Genomic DNA, 19,245 nt, shown 5'->3' with positions numbered 1-19,245 from the left:
TCTGAATTGCAGCCCTGATTATGATTTGGTGATTTGGGGAATAGGATGTTACCCTAAACAGACCAAAATGGACTACAATTTGTATTTTGCAGCATAGGTGACATGTACAAGGATAGTATTTCTGGTCTCTGTCAATTCTTTTGTATTTAAGCAGTTTTAACAATAACAACAACAGCAATAAAAACAACAACAACAAAGTGCAAACGCAAGCTACAGAGTGTGCCCATATGCAGAGCATATAAAGAAATCCTGTAAGTCAGTAGGAAAAAGGCGACAATCCACTAGCAAAAAAAAAAAAATTGGTCACTTCGCAAAAGATATCCGAATAGACAATATACATGAAAAGGTCCTCAACTTCATTAGTTATTAGAGAAAAGCTAATCAAAACAACAGGGCAATACCACTACCCACCCACCAGAAGCCCCACAATTAAAACTACTGACAATGACAATGAGACTGAGGTTCGAAGCCATGGAAACCCTTACACACCGCTATAGAGTTATGTGTATTATTTCAGCCTCTTGGCTGAAACAGGCATTACCTATTGATGATATCATACTCTATGTCCCAGAAGTTCTACTCCTGGAGAAACTCAGGCACGTGAGCATTGGATCCATGTACAAGAAAATACATAACAGCATTATTCTGAATAGCTCCCACAAGAAACAACCCTAGTGTCCACCAATAGCAGAATAGCTAAGTTATGGTATGAAATAAACAACGGAATTCTATACAGCAGCGAAAGTAAACAAACCATTGCTGTATGTAACCTGCATGGATTCCAGGCATAATACAAAGACAAAGAAACCAGGCACGGAAGCACACTGCATGATTCTATTTATATCAAAAGCCAGCAAAACTAATCTAGGGTGCTGGATTCGTGGTTGCCTTAGGGAAGGGAGGGAAGCTTTCAGAGAAGTGTTCTTCTGGACCCAGAGGCAGCAACGCGGGTGTGCTTACTCTGGCTATTCGTCTCGTTCCAGACTCCTGGTTTGCGCACTTTTCTGTATACATGCTTCCTGGTGAATATTTAAATGTCTGGAGATCAAAGGGCAAACCGCACACTGAACGGTGCGCGGATCCCGCGGTCGGACTTGCGCGGCGGTGAGACGGTCCCAGTGAAGTGACCCTGCGAGTGACCTGGGCCTGGTTCTCGCGTGGTAGCCTCGGGGGCCAAAGCCCCGGACCAGGGTGTAAACCTGAAGTCCTGGATCCCTCACTGGATCCCAGGGGTGCCCGCCCTCCTGAGTGGAGTGAGGACACAGCGTCCCTCCCACCTGAAGGTGCACCAATGCATGAGAAAGTTCCACTCGGATGCTTTCACATTTGCTTAACTTGCGGACATAAACATCTGGAATCGGGGGCCTTCCTCCAGATACGCCCTAAGGAAGCACCCAGAACCTGAGTCACCTTCACCGGCGCCAGGACCTCCAAAAAGAACGAGATCTCGGGAGTGGCCCTTCGATTGCTTCGGTCTGGGCGTCGAGCTGCGCGCGCACGGGCCGGCTGCGATTGGTGCTGCCTGGAGGCGGGGCGCGGGGGACGCTGGGAAATCTGGCGGGCCGGAGGCGGCGGGAAGCAGCCGGTGGGCCGCGGCACCGGTAGCGGGAGGCGGCAGGATGGTGAAACTGACGGCGGAGCTGATCGAGCAGGCGGCGCAGTACACTAACGCTGTGCGGGACCGCGAGCTGGACCTCCGGGGTGAGTCCGGGGAAGGGAGCGGGCCTCTCAGCACGCCGCCCGGTGGTTCGCGTCCCGCCGCGTGCGCAGAGGGCTGGAGCCTGGCCAGGAGGCCCGCATTGTGGGCGCCAAGCCCGGCTGCGCCAGCGCCTCCCGGCCCTGAGTCCTGCCTTTGCTGCCAAAAGACCATCCATCCCTAGGCCCTTCTGAGGCTTCTGTTGGCCTCCCTCCTACTCACACACCCAGCTGGTTGATTGATCGCTTCCTGATCCACACCCGTGGGCCTCAGTTCGGCCTTGCTTGGCGTATTTCGCAGTCTGAACTGTTTGAGAGCTGGGAGAATGTTAATGATTGTAATTCTAGGGCTCAGCGACCGGTTGGTTCTCAGTAAAGACGTTAGAGTGTTATTGTGGGATTATAGACAGGATACGTGTTACTTATAAGTAATTTGCGAGGGAGGAAATGAAGTCTGAGAACAAAAGCGACGGCTTCCCCCAAGTTTTCTTTCTTATTAGCTTCAGTCGTCTGATCCTGCCCCTTTATCACAACATTTTCAAGAGGAATGCACTACGAGTGCCGTGTGTAAGAGGTGGAAGCTCTGAACTACCCAGATTCATGTAGCACTTCCAACCTTAGTAAGGCTTGTTAAAAAATTGGGGGTGCAGCTGTCTACTCGGCATTTCAAGGGAAAGACTTGAGGAAGGATGTGAAGAGCAGGTTCTTAGCGGTTGTAATAGAATACAATATGCGCCTTAGATTTGGCTCCATAGGGGCAACACCATCTGAGGAGCAGCGCTACTGCAGGCTCTGCTTTCGACTTGGATTCCTGATTCACAAAACCCGGTGCTTTCATTTTGTTGAAATTAAGTTTCCCAGGGAAAAGTTCAATTCAAGAGTAACTGACCACTCCCACTCTCTCGGGTCAGAGTGAGCTCTGCCTTCTAAGTCTGAAGTGCATGGAGTGTTGAGGATACTTGTTTTGGTGCAGCACTTTGATGTAGCCCTAGCAGCTCTGAATTATGGACTTTAACTTGGCTTGGATTTGTTTCTTCTGCCAGCACCTAGCACAATAGCCATGTCCATTTTAGACAAATCAGTATTTGAGTGAACTGTTCACAGGGTGATTTACCATTGTGCATAAGCCATTGACCTTCAACTCCTGTTTGGAGCTGGGGGGAGGTAGAACTGTCATGGTATCTCTAGGGTGTCCTGCTGAGTTTGATGAATCTGGCCTGTGGGAATGCAAAAGAGGTTAAGAACTGTTGTCCGCAACGTATGAACAAGACTTGGACACTGACAGTAAGCAGCTCACAGTGTAAATTGTCATCATGCCATTTAACTATTTAGAACAGTGTGAGGCACCTTGTAGATAGCCTTACAAATAAATGTTAGCTACCAATATTACTGTGAATAGGTGTATCTTCGTTATCATAGCCCTCGTCCTTGTTGTCATCACTATCTTCATGTCCGCTCCTAGACTGTAAGCTTTGCGGCAGCTGGGACATGCGACTCTTGTTCCTCAGGGTTTTTTTGTTTTTTTAACGTTTATTTATTTTTGAGACAGAGAGAGACAGAGCATGAATGGGGGAGGGGCAGAGAGAGAGGGAAGACACAGAATCCGAAGCAGGCTCCCGGCTCTGAGCCATCAGCCCAGAGCCCAACGCGCGGCTCGAACTCACGGGCGGTGAGATCATGACCTGAGTTGAGGTCGGACGCTTAACCGACTGAGCCACCCAGGCGCCCCTCTTGTTCCTCATTTTATGTGCCAATACCTTGCACATTTGAACAGTTGTTTGGCACAGCATAGGTGCTGGGTAAACACTTTCTGAAAAAAAGGAAGTTTTGAGTCAAAGTACCATGAAGTACTGCTAATGTTTTCAGGTACCTTTTAATTATATTGATACTTGTGTATTTTCCCTCCATTTTTTTGTAGGGTATAAAATTCCTGTCATTGAAAATCTAGGTGCTACCTTAGACCAGTTTGATGCTATTGATTTTTCTGACAATGAAATCAGGAAACTGGATGGTTTTCCTTTGTTGAGAAGGCTGAAAACATTATTAGTGAACAACAATAGAATATGGTAAGTGTCTGCTGGTGGAAAGTAATTTTTTTTCTGCTAGAGTACAATGTTGCAGTGTTCCCTGAAGACGATGTAGCACATACCAGTTGAGCCTCCGTATTTCTTCTAAAAATGAGAAACAAGCTGCATTTTTCCCATAAAGATCCAGAGATTAACTTGGCATTGGTCTAGTTTTATTTGCATCTATTCAGAAATACTTATCTATTCATGGTAATAAATATTTAAGTTACAAACATGCAGTTTTGTACATATTTTGGCTTCTAAAACAATAATTGTAATTATTAGAGGATTGTATTTAAAAGATGCATAAAGTTCAAAATTATATTTTTGACTGTTTCTATCTCCTCTGTCATTTGTTTTTTTGTTTTGTTTTTTTTTTTTTTACAACTGATTTGTAGAATATTACTTATTGACATTGAGGGGTTGTTTTGTTTTTTACCCTCTTTTATCATCTCTGAGTAAATTTCATCAGAAAAGTTATTGAAGGTCTATAGACAATGTCTTTAAGAAGTACTAGGAAGTACTAGTGACTTGCTTTTTTACAATAGGCATATTTCTTATGAGTTAACCGTTCCCTTATGGTGTAGCTGTAGCTGTGTACCTGAGCTGTGAACGCAGAGTTGTTTGTATTTCTGTGCTACCTGCACAAAAGTCATGAAGTAAGCTGAGCAGTTTCTTCTTCACTTAGCTTTCCCTGGACAGTGTGGTAATGGAAAGAGCCCCAGGCACCCCTTCAGGACACATGGGTTCTAGAATCATTCCACTTCCACCACTAACCCTGTGACAAAGTGTCCTCTTTGTGCCTCATTTTCCCTCTGTCAGATAAGGTGTTGGAAGAAAGATCTCTAAAGTTCTTCCATCTTTGGAGTCTGAAATCGTCTGAGCAGGGACTTTGATAAAATTGTTAGCTTTCTTTCACTCTTACGAAGTCTTTGTTTTCATTTTAGCCGTATAGGTGAGGGACTTGATCAGGCTCTACCCTGCCTGACAGAGCTCATTCTCACCAACAACAGTCTCGTGGAACTGGTAAGTTGAACAGGGGAAATGTATTTGGGGGAGGAATTAAAGGTGCTGCACACCTCTTAAAGAAAATTTGGAAAACCCAGAAAATTATCTTATCATCTTTTGTCTTTTTCTTAATTCAAGATCTGGGTGGGCCTCTTTCAGTTATGTATGTTGCAAATACCCTTTTCCACTCTGTAGCTCACCTGTGGACCTTCGTAGGGTGTCTTCATAGAGAGGTCCCTAATTTAAGTGTAGTCCAGTTTATCTGTCTTTTGTTGTTGTTGCTAGTGCGTTTGATGGTCTGTCAAGCTTCCCCTACCCCAGAGTCCCAGAAAAACTCACCTAAGTTGATTTCTAGAATTGTAGGGTCCAGTGTGGTAGCCATTAGCCACACCTGGCTACTCTGAATTGCTATGTACTAGAACTAAAATACACATCAGATTTCAGAGATATAGTACAAGAAAAAAATGTAGACTATCAGTTTTTTATATTGATACTGAAATGATAATATTTTGGATAATAGGTTAAATAATATTCTACTAAAATTAGTTTCACTTGTTTTTCTCTTCTCACTGGCTGCCACAAAACATTTAGTTACATATGTAACATGTTAACTTTTGTTGCACATTTACATTCTAGAAACTTATTTTAACTCTTCATATTTGGCTCAGTGATCACTTGGAATTGGTTTTCCTGTGAGATAAGGGGCAAGTATTTGCCCCATCTATTTGGATGGGATTATTTAACAAAATTGAGCTCATGGCATACATTGTTTTATAACCTGAGTTTTTCGCTTAAACATTGGGTAAGTTTAAGTCCATATCATATAACTTGATTTTGTGCTTTTATGATCTTACCTCCCTTCCCTGTTTTCCTGATTGTTCCTTTCCTTGTGGACTCAGTCCCGAGCTTCCTACAGATTGTCAGAGTACTTGACTCCAGCAATAAGAAAGCGCTGATCTGAGACTGTGTCTTTTCTGAAAGATAGGAGGTATTCAACCCAAAATGCACATTCATAGGAAATGTTTGGCGTAATAGAGGCTGCTTGCATTTTTGTGTATGTTGTACTTATATTTAAAGTTGTTTGTAAAGATGAAGGCTGAGTTTGTCCTGTCAGTTACTGAGCTTGGTGTATTAGGTGTGTTGTATAGGTGTGTTAAAATCTCATTCTGCCTAGAGTTCTGTCAAGTTTAGTATTACGTATTTGGAAGTTATCGTCATGGATACATACAAATTTAAGGTTTTTTTTTTTTTTTTTACATTTATTTATTTTTGAGAGAGAGAGACAGAGTACAAGTGGGGGAGGGGCAGAGAGAGAGGGAGACACAGAATCCGAAGCAGGCTCCAGGCTCTGAGCTGTCAGCACAGAGCCCGATGCGGGCTCGAACTCACGAACTGTGAGATCATGACCTGAGCCAAAGTTGGACACTTAACCAACTGAGCCACCCAGGCGCCCCCAAATTTTAAATTGTTAATACCATCCAGGTGAACTAATCTTTTTATTATTCTGTTGTGCCCCTCTTTGTCTCTATTAGTGCTGTTTTACCTTGTCTGTTTTATCTGCTATATTACGCCAAAACAAGCTTTGTTTTATTTAGTGTTTGTATGATAAATTTTTGTCCATGCAGAATCTACTTTGAACTTTTCTGTGCCTTGTATTTTAGGTTTATATCTTAAAAACAGCATATGTGGTAGGATTTTTTTTTTTAATCCAATGTGAAGTCTGTATTTTTAATGAAGTATTTGGTCTATTTACATAATGTAATTACTGGTGTATTGGAGTTTGTTTTCTCTCTTTTCTGGAGGTTACTGTTTGACAGCCCATTCTGCATTTCTTTTTTTTTTTCCCCCCCTTCATTGTGTTCATTCTCTTTCTCTGTCATTCTTTGCCTACTAATAGTGTAGGAATTACTTATTCCTGGTGTTTTGTTTTGTTTTTGTTTTTTTTTTTGAGAGAGAGAGAGAGAGACAGAGTGAGATCAGGGGAGGGAGGCAGAGGGAGAGAGAGATAAGCAGGCTTCATGCTCAGTGTGGATCGATCAGTGTGGCTCGATCTCATCACCCTGAGATCATGATCTGAGCCAAAATCCAGAGTGGGACGCTTAACCGATCGAGCCACCCAGGTGCCCCTACTTATTCCTATCTTAGCAATGTGGGAATTAAAAATACACATTCATTGGGGCTCCTGGGTAGCTCCTTCAGTTAAGTGTCTGGCTTCAGCTCACGACGTGATCTCACAGTTCATGAGTTTGAGCCCCTCAAGTTTGAGCCCCACGTTGGGCTGTGTGCTGACACCACAGAGCCTGGAGCCTGCTGCAGATTCTGTGTCTCTCTCTGCCCCCTCCCTGCTCTCGTGTGCATGTGTGCGCACTCTCCCTCAAAACATTTAAAAAACATTAAATAAACATTAAAAAATTGTTTTTAAATATTACAAATAAAAAAATACACATTCATTAAGTTTCAGTACCCTTAGCTGCTTAAACAGTACAATGATGTTAAACATTTCAAACCTTCAACATGTTATTTAGTTATTCTGTCTTTAAAAAACCCACTAAGACATCATCATTATGTTTTATGTAGTCTGTGTGAGTGTAACGAAAGTTGCCATTCTTTGTTCCTTTTTGGGTTTTTTTTTTAGCTTTATTGAGGTGTGACTGAGAGATAAAAGTTGTATGTATTTAAGGTGTGCATTGTGATTTTTGAGAAATGTATACATTGTGATTACCGTTATCTAACATATCCATTACCTCACATATTTACTTGTTGTTTGTGTGTTGAGAATACTTGAGATCTATTCTCAGCAAAAAAAAAATTTTTTTTTTCTTAAATTATTGAGAGAGAGAGTGAGTGAAAGAGAGAGGACAAGGTGGGTGGGGAGAGGCAGAAAGAGAGGGAGACACAGAATCTGAAGCAGGTCCAGGCTCTGAGCTGTCAGCACACAGCCCGATGTGGGGCTCGAACCCGCAGACCTTGAGATCATCACCTGAGCCTAAGTCACACACTTAACTGACTGAGCCACCCAGGTGCCCCTCTCAGCAAATTTCAAGTATACAGTAGTACATTATTATTAACTATAATCACCCTGTTGTACATTAGGTGTCCAGACTTACTCATCTTACAACTGAAAGTTTGTACTCTTTGATCAAATAGCTCATCCCCCCCCAACCCCACCCCCCCCCCACTTCAGTCTCTGGTAACTACCATTCAACTGTCTGTTGCTGAGAGGGGGTCTTTTTTTTTTTTTTTAATTCCACATCTAAGTGGGATCATGCCATGTTTGCCTGCTTTTGTTCCTTTTTAGATCATCCTGTATATTTTAGTGGTGACATGCCAGTAGCAAGCTTAGAGCTCCCTCTTCCAGTGTTTGTGAAGTGTTTTTTAAATGGCAGCTTATTTTCTGAACTCCTGGCTTTGTTCCCCTCTTGCTTTTTTGTGTCTACTTTTTTGTCATTGTCCTTCTTGCCCCCGTCCCGCTCAATTTCAGTCTGATCCTAGCAGTTTCTCCCCTTTGTAGGCCTTTGTCCTGGAAGGGATACCATTTCTGGTTAGTATTAAGAGTGAGGGCCCAAATTGCCTGGTCCCATCAGGCCTCATCACAGACTTAACTGGACTCATTATTGGGATGTATGTATCTGTTGGCTGCTGTTCTCAGACCGACCAAACTGTCGGTCGTTTTGGAGTACTCGGGCTTGTTGGATGCCTCTGCCTTCCCTCTGCTTCATCCTGCACAGATGTTGCCCCCCTATAAGCCTTGCAGCTCTCCCAGTAGTCGGTCTCTGCCCATTCCTGATTTAGAGTTCTTGCCAGAATGCCTTTTCATCTGGTTTAGTTGTAGTGGTTAACCATAGACTTTGGTTTTGCTGTCCTGTTTTATGAGATGATTTGGGAAGATTAAATACCAAAAAAGTGCCTTTTTCCCATAATTGGGTCCTTTTTTTGTTTTTGTTTTTTAACCAAACTCCTTGTCCCTGAATAATTATCTGAAGCGATTTGAGGGAGCCTTGAGTAAAGGTGTCTCCCCATGGGGCGCCTGGGTGGCCCAGTTGGTTAAGTGTCCAACTCTTGCTCTCAGCTCAGGTCATGATCTCATGGTTTGTGAGATTGAGCCCCAATTCTCTTCCTCTCCATGCCCCTCCCCTGCTCTCTCTCCCCCTCTCTCAAATAAACAAACATTTAAAAAAATAAAGGTGCCTCCTCTCAACCATGAGATGTCTGTGTCACCACCAGGCATGTACAGTTACTAGTGGGAAAAACCACCTTCCACCAAAATCCAGCTGGAGATAACCTGTGTGAATGACTTGTTCCAAAGTTACATCAGCTTGGACATTTCTTTCTTTTCTAAATCATTGCTTTAAATTCTAGCCCTTTTGAGGTTGCTACAAGAAATCAATTTGGGGGGGGGGGTCTATTCTGCTATTGAGACACAAGTTTTTATGGATGTGGCTAAAATTTTCAGTTTAAGAAGCTCAAATTTACTCACCAGTTTGTCAGAATTTTTATTAAGCATCTGTGGTGCGCTAATATTGTGCTAGATGCTAGCAGTAAAAAAAGAGTCCTTGCTCCAAAGACGTCTGCCATTTCAGAGTATCACAGTAGCCTATGGCGGGAGGGGGGGAACACCTGGGGCTTAGTCAGTTGAGTGTCTGATTCTTGATTTTGGTTCAGGTCATGATGCTAGGGTCACAGGATTGAGCTGAGCATGGAGCCTGCTTGGGATCCATATTCTCTCCCCCTCTCCCTCCCTTCTTCCCTCCCTCTCTTTCTCTTCCTCCTTCCCTCTCTCTCTCTTTTTCTCTCTCTTCCTCCTTTTCCCTCCCCCACCTTCCCTCCCCCACCTTCCCTTCCCCACTTTCCCTCCCCCACCTTCCCTTCCCCACTTTCCCTCCCCCACCTTCCCTCCCCCTCTCCCCCCCCCACCCGCCACTCTCCCCTGCTCACGTGCGTGCTCTCTCTCTCAAAAAAAAAAAAAAGCCTGTAGTATTCATGTTCTTATCTATGGCCATTTATTTTACAGGGTGATCTGGACCCTTTGGCATCTCTCAAATCACTGACTTACCTAAGGTATGGAAATGATCTGTGGTGGTGACAGGGAAGTCTTTACAATGACACCATTATCAGCCTTGATCTTAAAGTAATCAGTTAGTAAGAAGCACCTTTTAAAAACAAATACTGAAAATAAGTCCAGTGCTCTATTAAAACTTCCCTAACATTAACTGAATAACATTGAACTGTGAAAAAAAAGGTCAACTTTTCCTTAGCTTATGGACTCATTTGATTTTATTAAAATGGACCTCTTGAAATGCTACGCTATGAACAAGACTGGCATTGCTATTCCTTTTCTTGCAGTATCCTAAGAAATCCTGTAACAAATAAGAAGCATTACAGACTGTATGTAATTTATAAAGTTCCACAAGTCAGAGTACTGGATTTCCAGAAGGTGAAACTGAAAGTAAGTATTTTCTGTTGGTTGTAAGTCATTATACGTTCATGTTTTATTTTATACTTTTGCTGTTGATTTTTTTTTAATTGCCGAATGTGTTTTACTATCGGTTTGTCATAAAAATGTGGGAAACAAAATGTTAAGTCAGATTTTTTTTTTCCTAGCAGAGTTTACAGTAGGACTTTGAGTTAAAGCTGTCTTGTGCAGTAGTGTTGGTCATTCAGAGGTCGTAGTACAGTATCAGCCGCGGTGAGCACTGTCAGCAAGACTGTGCTTAAGATATGTTCCCCCTTGGGGAGCTTAATAGAATCCATTTTTCAGCAGCTTTAATTGTTAGAATGATTTTCCCTTTACAGGGAGTGGGTTTTCCCTTGTTTTTTGTTTCTGTTTTTGTTTTTTGTTGTTTTTTTTTTCTTTCCTTTTTAAACCTTCCTAGTTCCTCCAGAGCCCCTCCCTGAAACTAGGAGGGGGAACTTTCTTCAGGGAACTTCACCAGACAAAGCAAGGCCATTGTGTCTCCTTTTAATTTGAAATTGACTTTTTGGTATTTTTACCAGCCCCGAGTATTTCAGAAGAGTTTTCTTCCGTGTTTTCTGAGGAATGCATCTAAATGCATGTGGTATTCCTATTTCCATTAACTCTGTGTGTGGTGTTGCTGTAGGAGCGTCAGGAAGCAGAGAAAATGTTCAAGGGCAAACGGGGTGCACAACTTGCAAAGGATATTGCCAGGAGAAGCAAAACGTAAGATACGGATATCCAACTTCACTCCACTTCACCTTCAGAAACACTATCTGTCTGGCTTTTTGCCTCCTACAGAACTAAACAAAACACCTGTGACTGACTAATACAGTATTGAATTTGTGTGATGATAGCCCATGACCTTCAATGGTCCACACATCACATGAGATTTCTACCAGGTTAGCAAATACTTCCGGTGTTCAGTCTTAATGCAACACTGTATATATCCTGCTTTCTCTAGAGGAAGATGAACTGGGTGGTGTTTCTGAAGGAGAGAGTTTCTTGTATCAGTTTGTTAACAAAGATAAGATACTACACTGGTTGAATTACTTTCAAAAGCCTTTTTGAAAGTAAAAGAGAAGCAATTTCCATTGGTCTGGATTTAACAGTTACGTTCTTCCCTCCCCTCCCAAGTTTCAACCCAGGTGCCGGTTTGCCGACTGACAAAAAGAAAGGTGGGCCGTCTCCAGGGGATGTAGAAGCCATCAAGGTAAAAATGTGTTAGAAGAGTTGCCATGGGTTTAGGACACAAAATATGTAATAGACCAAGTTCTAAACATTGCAGTTTCCACCCTCCACCCCCCACACTTAGATTCCTGCTCCATTTCTGTGTTAGGTGGGAACTAGCTTAAAGTGATTATTCAGCCACCTTTGATGTGAATCGCTTCTATGAGCCAGTCAGCACAGAGACAGCTCTAGTTCTTTTCCATTTTCCCAGGGTATTTGAACGGTCAGTCACTGAAGTATGCTGTCTCGGTTGTTTGCCTTAATTTTTACTTTCAGAGATTTGCTGTCTGAAAGATCTGCTTGATGATCAGTAGGAAATCCTAGTTTCCTAATACTGCTTCCTAAATTATCCAGTAACATAATTCCACATAGGTGCTTTAATTAGCTAAAATTTTAGGACATGTGCAGTAATCATTTGCTCATTGTGACAATAAAATTCTCCCAGTAGAGCTGTTGAATGTTCCACCTCAAAAAGTTGCTATGGACTTCTGTAAGGTTTTCTGGGTGATTGATACTTAGATGCAATTAATTGTCCTTCTCTGTTGTTTTCTGTCCTCCAGAATGCTATAGCAAATGCGTCAACTCTGGCTGAAGTAGAGCGGCTGAAGGGCTTGCTGCAGTCTGGTCAGATACCTGGCAGGGAACGCAGATCAGGTCAGGACATGTGGTCTGTCTGTGTACTTCCAGATTGATCTTATACTTGAGGTGGATTCCTAAACAGTTGAGGTGCTATGACCCAAGGATGTTAGAATAGTGCCTCATTACCATCTAATGCACACAAAATCCCTTTTTTCATATGCTCTTGGAAGATAAGTTATTTGATATAAAATGTTATGGCATAGGACTCTGAGGGGTCTTTTTTTTTTTTTTAATGTTTATTACTGAGAGGGAGGGAGGGAGGGTGAGGGGGTAAGGGGCAGAGAGAGAGGGAGACACAGAATCTGAAGCACGTTCCAGGCTCTGAGCTGTCAGCACAGAGCCCGACGCAGGGCTCAAACTCACAGACTGTGAGGTCATGACCTGAGCTGAAGTCGGATGCTTAACCTACTGAGCCACCCAGGTGCCCCAACGGATACGCTTTTTTAACGAGTTACTACTTTTTTAAAATACTCAGCTTTAATTTCTAATACAGTGTTGATTATTCTAATATAGTACCAATTACGTAAACAAAAGCTCTTTGGGTCCCAAAACTAACGTGTCTGAGAATTACTGAACTAAACAAAGGCCAGAGTGGCATTCTAGGGGCAAAGCGGTGAGTGAGGGACTGTGCAGGCAAAGCACCTGTGGTGAAAAGGAGCCTTGCACACTAGAACTGAAAGAGGCCAATGGCAGTGGAGTTCAAGGCACAGGGAGAAGGGTGAGCCAACAGAGAAAGCATGTCTGGGCCACGCAAGGCGCTGCAGACTGTGATGGATGAGGTCTTTGTCCTCAGCATTAGAAGGGTATTAAAGGCCTCCAAGGCTCAGTACTGACAGGGGAAGAGGCAATATCACAATTGCTTATTGTGACTGTAATATGACAGACTTACTGAATTAATCTGTTTCCCCTCAAAACGTTTTCTTTGAGCCTTAGGATCTCTTGGGATTTTCAGAGCAATCTGAAAGATTACTGGGGAGAGGAAGGTAGAAATTGTTCAGGGCACTCCATAGATTGCAGTGGGCCTAGGCTTCTGAGTATGCTAAAACTGGACTGACATTCTTATCTTGGTAGTTTTGCATCTAGAAATGTGATGTTGAGTCTACTATAAAAACAATGGGCTTAACCAAGAGTAATCTTCCCAAACACTGATAGTTAAAACGTTTCCTTTTTCAGAATACAGTGACCAAAATATCTCATAAATTAATGAGTAAGCATAACAGACTTGGTTTTTGCCGTATTTTCCCTCATTTAGAGACAATAAAGTCATTGAGTAGTCCTATTATCTGGCATGTGGTACACATTCAAATGTTTGTTTGTTTTTAATGTTTATTTTTTGAGAGGTGGGGAGGGGTAGAGAGAGAGGAAGACGAGGAAGACACAGAATCCAAAGCAGGCTCTAGGCTCTGAGCTGTCAGCACAGAGCCCAACAAGGGGCTCGAACTCATGAACCATGAGATCATGACGTGGCCAAAGTCGGACATTTAATCAACTGAGCCACCCAGGTGCTCTTCAAATGTTTTTTGAATATTCCCATTTTCTTTCCCTGTGGTAGTTGTAAGAATAAAACACAACGTATAAGCTTTTTACCTTCACAAAAAAATGAATGAATGAACAGCTCAACCAAAGAAGGTTAGAATGTCAGGCAATGAGTTTAACTTTTTGTAAAACACCTTTGTGATCCTTTCCCCCTAGGAATTGACCATCCGTTCCCGTAGCTGCCAAAGATAGTCTCTGGACTGTAAGCTCCTTGAGGGCAGGGGCTGCTGGGATTTGTAGCTAGTCCAGGGAGTAGTGCGCAATAGCTTCACAGACTGGCCACTCGTGTACTGAGCAAACATGCTGTAAAATCAGTATGGCATGTGGCTTTGTGTTTTTCTTTAGGCCCCACTGATGACGGTGAAGAGGAGATGGAAGAAGACACGGTCACGAATGGGTCCTGAGCAAGATAGCCTGAGTATCTGCAGGATGTATAACATGCCCACTGGGACAAGTCCTGCGTTTTGAACTTGGAATAATAGCCTTGTTTGTGTCAGCAAAGTGGAGTTCATAAGCATTGTTGAAATGCTTAAGACTGCTGCTGGTAATTTTGTAACATCATACATTTTGAAATCTAAATGCCGGTTTTCTACAAATAGTAAAAATACAAAGACATTCGCTGTGCTACCAAGTTGTCTGTCATCGGGGCGGGGTGTGCAGTGAGGTATCTGGACATGTTTCAGTTGGAAATGCCAGAGGGCATTGTTTCTAGGTAGGCTTCCCAGGCCTCTTTAAATATTTAGATTTTTAAATTGTTAATAAAACTGAAGATTATCTGTGTGCTGCCAGTGGTTTCAGTAAGACTCTGCGATCTCTGGTGCATTTTTTTCCACGCAAAGAACAGCTTCATTAAAGACAGCCAGGCTTTAATTACTGATTTGAAAAATTACAGTGGAATTGCAACTTCTGCTTGTTGGAATGCGAACAGCACATTCGAGCATTCAAGACATGGTTGGGGGGGGGGGGGGGGTGTGTCCCAGCCCAGTGAGCAGGCTACGGCAGTTTCCTCATACCTCTGGATGCTGCAGTACATGTATCCCACCCAGCTCTGGCCAGTTAGGCCAGTCTAAAAAACATGATGGAGGTGAGCACCTCACCATCCATCTTTTCATCTGCTCGTGTTTGGTTGGCTTTGGGTCGGGTTTTTTTTAAGCTCCTTGGGAGATTTTCTAAATGTGAGAAACACTCGCTCTAAGTAGGCCTCTGAACAGTTGTGGGTGATTCCTGGTTGCTGGTTTGCTGTACTTGTAAAGTGTGTACAAGGTGCATGAGGTATTGAAGGAACGCAACCTTCAAGGAGCTGACAGTCTAGCTGGGAACATGGAACCGTGGGTAGCAGTGGGGCTAAACCTCAGTGCAGTAGCAACTGCTAGAAAAGAGTAGGGTAGAACGGTCAGAAAGGAGGTGGAACTTGGCTATCAGGAGAATCTGGTCTTTAGTTTTCCTCAGTGTGGCCCTAAACCGGTGCTTTCCCACTCCAGTGCGCTGAACTTCCCGGACATCTTGTTAAAATGCAAGATCTGGTGGGGTGGGAGGCTGTGCTTTAAGTAGGTTCCCAGGTGCTGGCCTTCAGAGGACAATACTCCACACAGGATTTCCAGCCTCCCTCTCACCACTTCCTTAACTTCTACCTGACCCCTTTCAGCCCCTTCCAGAGCAGTCCCCTCTAATCATGTACTGATGGCCCACACCATAGGGGGTTGCTCTGTTCTGGTTTTATCCTCACCTTGACAGATTTGGAGATTCATGTTTTTTAATGAGTTCCTGGGGCATTCAGGCACCAAGGAAATAACCCAAATATACAATAGGTGGATTCATAAACTAAAAGTTGTTCATTTAATTTGAGAGGAAGGTGACAGCAATTCATGCTCTCCTGTTCCCCTCACCAAGGTGTCCTTTGGGATTAGAACATTGCTAAATGTCCACAGGATCAGAACAGGACTTGGAGGGGGTGGGGGTCTTAAGATCTTCCTGCAACATCTTTCATGACATATGCCAGTGACACTGCCTTTTCTACTTCTGCAGAGCCTTTCTGTTAATGCACATTTACTTGACTCTTGTGCTTCTGATGAGACAACTAAAATGAGTCCATTTTTCTTCTCCATACTTAACATCCAGGGAAGCTATTGCCAGGAGGCTCCCTGCTCCCATCATTTATAAGCCACCTACTAAGGAGCCTCTGGTCACTAACCTCGGTAATAAATTGGTTGCAGTTCACTTTTCTCCCACCACGTGCCCTACCTCTACATAGCCTACTTTGGGTCCTGGCTTTGACTGCGGGCAGTACTTAGCAATAATACCCGGACTTTGGTGCCATTGCTAAGTGGATCTGAACTCAACAGGATCACTCTGGCACCAAACAGATTAATGACTCCCGGGTAATGACTGGAGGGCTGCTAAGCAAAAAACAAAAGGAGACCTTGTTATGTTATTTATGCTATTGTTGCAGGTGAGGATTTGGCAAAAACTTGACCAGAGGAAAGTGAGGGCTCCTTCGCTCAGAGCTCCACCAACATCTGTGTGTCTCAGGACCAGAAAAATTGGGTTTGCCTCAACCCAGTTTTTCCCAGAAGTCCAGTGTTTTCCGTGTGCAATTTTGTGGAGCATGAGGTTCAGTCACAGATAACTTCTCTCATGTTATAGCCAAAAGTATACCAGTGTACCAAGTGGCAGACATGCAGCTCTCAAAACAACAGTTTCTGTGGGACCACATTAAGACGTTCATTTGAATATTAGTTTTGTAGTATTTATGTGTAATTAGTAGGTTTTGACATTCTAAGAACTATAACTTTAGAAAATGTATATATATATATATTTTTATATATATGCAGATATTTAACTTTATAAATGCCACAGTACGAATCTACAAGAATGCCATCGAAAGGGCAATTCAAGTTTGACAACCACTATTGTTCGATTGCCATCTCAGTAATCTCCCTTAGTTACCGACACTTTTAATCCTGTCTTGCGTATACTTTTGTGAAAAGGTGAGATTAGGCCATTTATCAAGTTAGTTTTTGCCATAGTAATGCTGATTAACAAACCATTCCCAAAACTCTGGCTTTTAAGTGACAATCACCATTCTCACAGCTGGCTTTGCTTTTTACTGCAGGTCAGTGGATTAACTAGGGTGGCTCAGCTTTGTCATTGTCCTAGGACATCTGCCTACTTGCTATTAACCTAAGCAAGCCACCTGGCCAAGTCCAAAGTCAAAGGATGTGCAAACACACTCCTTCCACCTTGAGGCTATTGCAAGGATGTTCTCAGAAGGAAGGATGGATGAATTGGGGCTAATCATGTAGTCTATCATGGGCAGACTAAACCATGGACGTTCTGGATTACTACCTTTGTCCTGTTTTTACAAATAACACTTGAGCAATTATGTTAAGCAAAGTGTGTGCTGAAATAACTTTATGGTTCTAGATAAGATAGATGAGATGATACACCCTAATTAAAGGGACAAAGGTAACACTTATAAGCCTGGCTAGGAAGAATAACTTCTCACTGGGAACTTAAGAACAGCATTGAGGGGCCCCTGGGTGGCTCGGTTGGTTAAGCGTCCAACTTTAGCTCAGGTCATGATCTCAACAGTTGGTGAGTTCAAGCCCCACATCCGGCTCTGTGCTGACAGCTCAGAGCCTGGAGCCTGCTTCGGATTCTGGACCTCCCTCTCTCTCTTTCCCTCCCCTGCTCACACTCTGGTCTCTCTCTCAAAAATAAATAAACATTAAAAAAAAAACCCATATTCTAGGAACTGAAGCAAAACTCCTTTGTGCATTCTAGTAACTCAAAATCTATTAGATTTTAGTTGAAAATACTATTCATACTGTAAGTACATATGTAGACACACAGACTAGTTCATAATAGTACACAAAGGTACTTTATTCTTGTAGGTGTTTTAAGAAGTGCAATGTTTTCACGACTGTTGTGCTGGTTTTTATATCAAAATCCTGAATGAAAGCTTGCAACAACAGCAAGTCTTTGCAACCTAGGATCTTCCTCCATCGCTACTCCAAATATCTTAATCCCTGAACCACACTGCAAGCTCTGAAATGTTCACTGCAACATTCTTGAAGCTTTCACATCTTAATCTGACACTTGTCAGGGTGGGGAAGTATCTGTTAATCTTATTTAACCCACTTAACCACTAAGTTACTATAAAAAAAAAAAAAGAATTTACCATGCATTAGTTGAAACTTGAAACTTGTGTCAGATCACTTTTCAGGACTCAACTCTGAGAAAAAAGAGAGGTCCTCACCGACTGCTTCCATGAAGTGACTCCCACAGTACAGTGTACCTGGTGTCCAGAGCATAACCAAACAAGTCAGGCAAGCCTGATCACTATGCACAAGGTCTGTGTGTGTGTGTGTGTGTGTGTGTGTGTGTGTGTGTGTAGGCTCTGAGCTGTCAGCACAGAGCACGACGAGGGGCGAGAACTCAGGAGCCTTGAGATCGTGACCAGAGCCCAAGACGGAAGCTTAACGAACTGAGCTACCCAGGTGCCCCCAAACATGGTATATTTAAAGCTGGTCCCAAACTATGTACTGAAGTCATCCCAAGAAAGAGTTGGGTTTTAGCACATCGAGTTCCTGCAAGATGCCAGAGCAAGTGAAAAACCACTTCAAAAGAGTAATGGTTCATCATCTTTTACAAGGGAGAGGAAAACATCAAAATAAAATTCCTCCCTCCTAAACTCATCAAATCAGTGGCTGTCTTCACAGCCTTAATTGACAAAATCCAGGGTCCTCAATTTCCCCATTTCAAGAGCCCATTTTCAAGGTGGAGAACAGCTTTCAGGCTTTTCTTTGCCACGGCGCACGAACCACAGTCCCCCAGTAGAAATCTACCTCTCTTGCCGCGCAGCCCCCAGATCGCCCACTCCCCTGGAACTCCTAGGTGACCCAGAGCTGGGAGCGCCCGCTGCGGTAGCCGTAGCGCCTGGGCAGGAGTGATGCAGGCCTCCTACGGGGTGGCGGCGCGCTCTGACGTCATCACCTGGTCTCTGTTTTTTTTTCACGGTTGCATTTTTGATTCTCAACCCTCCCTCCGTGACACAGCTGTGTGTGTTCACCTCAAAGCCTTCTCCAAAAACACACTCAAGCCCAAATTTCAAGTAAGGTGGTTAAAGCAGGAGGCCTCTGAGCGGCAGAGACACCAGAGGAGTGGAAGGCGGTGAAGGAAGGCTTTGCAGGCAGAGGAAACAACCAGGAAACTGGGATAACAACTGCTACTGCCGCGTGACACCTCGTAGGATTCGATACGTGCTGGAGCCACTGCCTTAATTCTTTCCCCGGAGGTTTTGGTTCTGGAGGGGTGGAGAACCGTGAGAGTCGGCGGGCCTTTCTTAGCCTGAACACGGGCAGCTGGAGGAGGAGGCTGCCAGCGTTTATCTGACGAGTTCTGCTGCCCAGTGGGCCCAGGGCAAGGATGTGGGCGCAAATCCTGTTTCCAGGCGGCCCCTAACCTCCAGGGACGTCGGCGTGCAATCGGTACAAAAGTAAACACGCCCGCGGTAGTCTGCCCGCAGGTCAGTCAGGCGGCTTCCCTCAGGCGAGCGGTGAGGCCGCCCAGCCACACCGTGCGCAGTCGGCGGGGACAGTCTGTTGCCGCCCCGCCCCG

At 43.7% G+C, this 19,245-nt stretch overlaps 1 protein-coding gene and 1 long non-coding RNA gene across 2 annotated transcripts; one reads left to right on the top strand and one right to left on the bottom strand.

Annotated features, from left to right (window-relative positions):
• The first annotated feature begins 1,090 nt into the window (after positions 1-1,090).
• SNRPA1 (small nuclear ribonucleoprotein polypeptide A') lies at positions 1,091-14,406 on the top strand. Its single transcript, XM_015069001.3, has 9 exons — positions 1,091-1,701; positions 3,614-3,761; positions 4,709-4,787; positions 9,781-9,827; positions 10,113-10,215; positions 10,868-10,947; positions 11,359-11,434; positions 12,012-12,105; positions 13,972-14,406. Exons 1-9 carry the CDS (start codon positions 1,620-1,622, stop codon positions 14,028-14,030), a joined length of 768 nt encoding a protein of 255 aa, XP_014924487.1. The 5' UTR covers positions 1,091-1,619; the 3' UTR covers positions 14,031-14,406.
• LOC113601914 (uncharacterized) lies at positions 10,026-19,234 on the bottom strand. The gene is made up of 2 exons (XR_003423245.2): positions 18,474-19,234; positions 10,026-12,084 (listed from the first exon to the last, which is right to left on the bottom strand). It is a non-coding gene; the product is annotated as an uncharacterized LOC113601914 (long non-coding RNA).
• Positions 19,235-19,245: the final 11 nt, after the last annotated feature.

The sequence above is a fragment of the Acinonyx jubatus genome, chromosome B3 (assembly GCF_027475565.1).
Source record: "Acinonyx jubatus isolate Ajub_Pintada_27869175 chromosome B3, VMU_Ajub_asm_v1.0, whole genome shotgun sequence".
Classification (NCBI taxonomy): Eukaryota; Metazoa; Chordata; class Mammalia; order Carnivora; family Felidae; genus Acinonyx; species Acinonyx jubatus.
This window is presented reverse-complemented; position numbering and strand designations above follow the sequence as displayed.

What these genes read in the sequence shown, in the direction of transcription:
- SNRPA1 (XM_015069001.3), top strand. Translation starts at nt 1,620, where the DNA reads ATGGTGAAACTGACGGCGGAGCTGATCGAGCAGGCGGCGCAGTACACT. An exon ending in AAATCACTGACTTACCTAAG is followed by an intron (nt 9,828 to 10,112) that starts GTATGGAAATGA and finishes CTTTTCTTGCAG; the next exon opens with TATCCTAAGAAATCCTGTAA. An exon ending in GGGATGTAGAAGCCATCAAG is followed by an intron (nt 11,435 to 12,011) that starts GTAAAAATGTGT and finishes TCTGTCCTCCAG; the next exon opens with AATGCTATAGCAAATGCGTC.